At 35.7% G+C, this 4,808-nt stretch overlaps 1 protein-coding gene across 1 annotated transcript; it reads left to right on the top strand.

Moving 5' to 3' along the window:
• The first annotated feature begins 583 nt into the window (after positions 1 to 583).
• On the top strand, positions 584 to 1,986 carry ZNF645 (zinc finger protein 645). The gene is given in 4 exon segments (XM_008568399.1): positions 584 to 769; positions 771 to 1,273; positions 1,275 to 1,338; positions 1,804 to 1,986. Coding segments are annotated over 4 exon segments (840 nt in total). The 5' UTR covers positions 584 to 679.
• The last annotated feature ends 2,822 nt before the right edge of the window (positions 1,987 to 4,808 follow it).

The raw sequence follows: 4,808 nt of genomic DNA, 5'->3' as shown, positions 1-4,808 counted from the left end.
ATTAAAAGATAACGAATCTCTTCATGAACTTTTAAAAGTACCCTCATATGTACAAACACAGACCAACCCATCTTACACCAGTGAGGAATTTAAGGCAGTTTACAAAAATGCAGTAGGATAAAAATATGTCAGTCCTAGAAGTCAATGCTCTGCGGGTCCTTCCTGGAGTTTAAAAAAACAAAACAAAACAAAACAAAACAAACAAAACAAAACAAAACAAACAAAACAAAACAAAACAAACAAAACAAAACAAAACAAAACAAAACAAAACACCCACGTTCTCTTTTAGCACTGAAGAGCAGTCTTAGCAAGCATAACATTGAAGCTTTTTCTTCCCCTGCTCAAAATCCTTTACCAGATTAGTAGGTAGGATAGGGCAGGTAAGAGGATAAGGGAACTTTTGAAGGTCAAAGCCACATGGGGGGGTGGGGGAAAGAATTCTGATCACATTTCCGCTTCCTGGGCTTGGGAAGGTGGTGCGCGTGTGCCGCTGGCAGTTGACTTCCGCTCCCATCAGCTCTGTGAGCCGAATGTGAGTTCTGACGGCACTAAGGAAGGGTTACCAGGCACTTATGGTTCTGGATCTTTGGGTGGCTTTCATGTTCGCAGGGGAATTCCTTTAGAGCTCGTTTCTGAGGAAGTGAACAAAGCCAAATCTGTGTCTCAAACTCCAAGGACTATGAACGAGATGCCTGCAGGCGAAGAATAATGTGAATATAACGAAGAAGGTCAATATGACCGTAAAGGAGGTGGACTGTTAGGAAAAAAAAAAAAAAAAAAAAATTCCTGGCTGCCTTTGGGAGGACTTTAAGATACACAGCATAGGTGAAAAGGGTGATTCACCAGTTCATTTCTGTGACAAATGTGATCTGCCTGTTAAAATCAATGGGTGAATGATTCCGTGCAAGCATGCTTTTTCCTATCACTGTGCTAATTTATGCAGAGATAAAATGTGTCCAACCTATAGTTGTCCTGTGCTGAGAATTGAGGCACATACACGAGGTTTTATCTTCATGTGTGGCACTCTTCAGGGATGCAAGAAAACATATTTGTCTCAAAGAGACTTACAGGTTCATATCAACAACCGCCATAAGATGGCTGGAAAATTTACCTGTGCTTCACTTGAAAAAATTTATCCTTGTATTGCTTTACCAACAACTGAAAGCTCTGAAATCCCTGAAATGCTGCTAGACAAGGACCATATAAGCCATATTCCACCAGAGCAGCCCACCGTGATGCCACCACCTCCTGTGCAACATGTACCACACAAGCACTAGTTAGCCATGTGTGGATATTCGTGAGCCTCCAGCAGAATTGTCTCCACTTCCATCTCCTTCGGTCCATCAGGAAATCATTTGTATTTCAGTGAGAACACGCAGCAATTTAATTATTGTCCCTACTCAGGAAAACGAAAATTCTGGTCCTAAAGAGCTGTCACCTCCTGCTCCACCACCTGCTCACCATCATCCTGAATATCAGAGTCATCCAGTGGTATCGTACCCTCATCATTTGATGCTTCCAAAGCAACATTATGCACCACCTCCATCTTCTCTACCACCAGTAAATCATCCGATGCCATATTCTCCCCAGGACACAGGTACTCCTCACTGTGTTTGTAGCCAAGTATCACCTCTATCCATGAGCTCTGATCCATCACCAATAATCTCTTCCCCTAGATATATTATTGCCCAGGTGCCACCTTATGTGAATTCTTCTCCTCCAGGATCTCTCCTATCTCAAAATAGTGATCCATATGTAAGTGAATTTCCTCTTAACCATTCTAATCCCGACTCTTTACCCCAGTTTATTGAAGATCAAGAAACTCTGAGCCCTCCATTTACACAAACAGGTGGATTAAGTCTTGGTATATGGCCTGTATTGAAAGGACTGCCACCTCATCCACCAATACAGGGCCCAACTTCTTCATCCCTATTTCCTGGATCACATTATTTAGATCAGACAAGATATAGAGTATATCAACAATGATAATAGTATTTTCAACTGAACAGCTGATGAGGAAGAAAAATTTAAATACAGTCAACTTTTTAATTAAACTTTGTTTTGGGAAGGAAAAGCACCTCTTACAGAGATAGCTATAACACACTTATGATCTTATTTCTTAAAATAGTTTTAAGTTCTATACTGTAGTGTGGATAAGAGGCTCACTTGAGCACAGCCGTATTTTAACAACTTTGTTTCCCTAGTGTGGTAAATTGACCAGAGATGACCTTTTGTAATATTTCCTGAAATAAATTTGCATTGTTCCAGTTTCAAAAGTGTTGTATTTTTAGTTTTTTTGTGATACATTTTGTTAATCTGTGTAAAAGGATTCAATTTCAACGTAGTTGTAAAAATGCTATTTTTATGTGCATTTAAGCATAGTCACATGCTGTTTTTTAAAACCATGTTTTACCACTAATTTTCCAAAGTACAATAAAAATCTTAGAAATAAAAATCTGCATTGTAAGGCACACAGTTAAATAGTAGAGAATTACCACACATTTTAAGAACTAAAATTTTGAGGTATAATAAGTATATAATGCATTTCACTTGGATGCCTTTTCATTTTTAGGCAGCCCCAGAAGCACCACAATACACTGGAATTTCAGTACTATGATAGATTTATGTTTGTAATGTTAAAAGGCATTACTAAATCATTCGGAAAGATATGGCCAAAGTAATTGATTCTGTAGGCTCCAAGCTGGTGGGGATGCTCTTACTTGTTAATGCTTGCTTTTTTCTTTTTCTTTTTTTAACAGAATGGTTGGAATCACATAATGCACCACATTTATTAGTCTTAAGTAACGTTATTTTATAGCAGTGTTCAAATGGTGTCATTTAGATGAAGTGTGTCCTACTCTGCTCATTGTCTTAAACTAAATATTTAGGGCTGAAAAGACTTTTATTATAGTTCTTCATTTCATGGTAGAGTTTGATCCTTTTCTTATGTGGTTTCTTGTTTATTGAGTTTTAAACTACAATTTTAATGCCATGGAGGAATTTGAGTAATGTATTAATGAAAGGCATTCATACAGTGTCGAAAACACACTTGCTTGGTTTTCATTATTGTGTGTTAAGAGTTTTTCCTTTAACTTGAAATTAAAAACTATTAATTCTTTCCTATTTCTTTTATTGGTAAAGCAATCTAAACTTGGAACATTTTAGCATGAAGTTAACAGTGAAGACTACTAGATGACTTTGTATGGGAGAAGATAAAAGTAATGACTAAATTATATGAATTTCACTGCTTTATAACGTGCCTTTAGAATCAGCTTTTGCATTATGAGGGATTATTACATTGTAGCTAAGATGGCCACTTATACTTTATACAGAATTTATGTGTATGAATTGACATACTTAGGGTATTATGATATATCATTTGAATAAACCATCATGAAGTTTTTCTTCCTCCTTAAATGGTGCATAATATAAACATGAAATGTGTAGTATGCAGATATTATTTACTGTATAGTTTATAATATATAAATTTATAAGATATTTCTTTTTGCAGACATTAACTGATTGTTAATTTTATCATTTTATTCTGTCAGGTACAAGAAGAATTCTTGTCTTGGCTTATCAGATCCAAACACATCTCTGAGCTTAGAGCTGAAGTTAGGAATAATATAAATGGCCATTTTAACCTTGGCCAGCCTAAAATAACGAATAGCCTTTTTTTTTAAGTGATTTTTCACACCTAGCAATTTGAGAGTCCAGTGTTAATGCAATATTTATAGTGAGAAAGCCTTACTAGAACCATGGAGTGTGATAGTGTGAAATGTTGGTGGTAAATGCTTTTATTATATTATTGTAGGTACTTGGACTGGTGCACACTTGATTCCCTTTCTTGCCTCTGTTTAGGAACTGTTGAAATATTAACATTAAAATACAATGCCATTTTTTATTTTATGTAATAAGAAAATAGCCAAATTCACTTTATGACTTCTTAACTATCTGTAAAGAGCTCTCCTGGTTTTTATTGACATTCACTAGAGTTGAATGATATGAAACCACTTAGACGATGTATTAGATGAAAAACGTCGGTATCATGATAAAATTTCACATGTTAAAAGAAGCCTTTTAAAAATGATTTCTTTTCAGTTAGGTTTAGGAAATATGTTATTCAGCAAAGTAAATCAGATGAATGTGTTGTAGCGACAAAATTTTCAAATGGTATTAAGTGTGAACTCATCCAGTTATTGTTTGAATGACATTGGTGTGTAGAAAGATGATAAAGTTACTGTTAGTGTTTCTTTCTTTAAGGCAAAAAATAACGTGAATTCCTGCTTTATATCAGAGAAAACTTTGAAGCTCTAATGGACATAAGTCTAAAATATATATATGGTGCATTATATTGCTCTAAAGACTACTGAGGTGGCAGTTTAATTCTTAAATACTAAAAAATAAAAAAATGTAAATGTAAAGGGAAAATGAAAGTAGTGTTTATAGTAATATTGAGCTCAATTTAAAGTTGGAAGCAAAAAAATTTTAACCATTAAATCCTGCACCATTGTTAATGATGGACGAAGTGTGGTTAAAGCAAAGAGGCAAGATAAAAGCATTCACATTTCACAGAGAGCATAAGTCTGATACTGAGCAAAAGTTCTCTTGCGAGTGCTCATGAAGTGGTCACTGTGTAATATACAGTTGGTGATTCCTGATTCTGACAGCATGAGACAGTCTCCTGGAGAATCAGCTAAAAATAGCATTCTTTGCCTTCTTCCCACAAGATTCTCAACCAGTAGGTTTTGGGGATGGATGGGATTTAGTAATCTGCCCTTTCAGTAAGTATCCTCGGTGATTTGGAA

Source organism: Galeopterus variegatus, unplaced genomic scaffold, assembly GCF_000696425.1.
Source record: "Galeopterus variegatus unplaced genomic scaffold, G_variegatus-3.0.2 Scaffold406, whole genome shotgun sequence".
Classification (NCBI taxonomy): Eukaryota; Metazoa; Chordata; class Mammalia; order Dermoptera; family Cynocephalidae; genus Galeopterus; species Galeopterus variegatus.
This window is presented reverse-complemented; position numbering and strand designations above follow the sequence as displayed.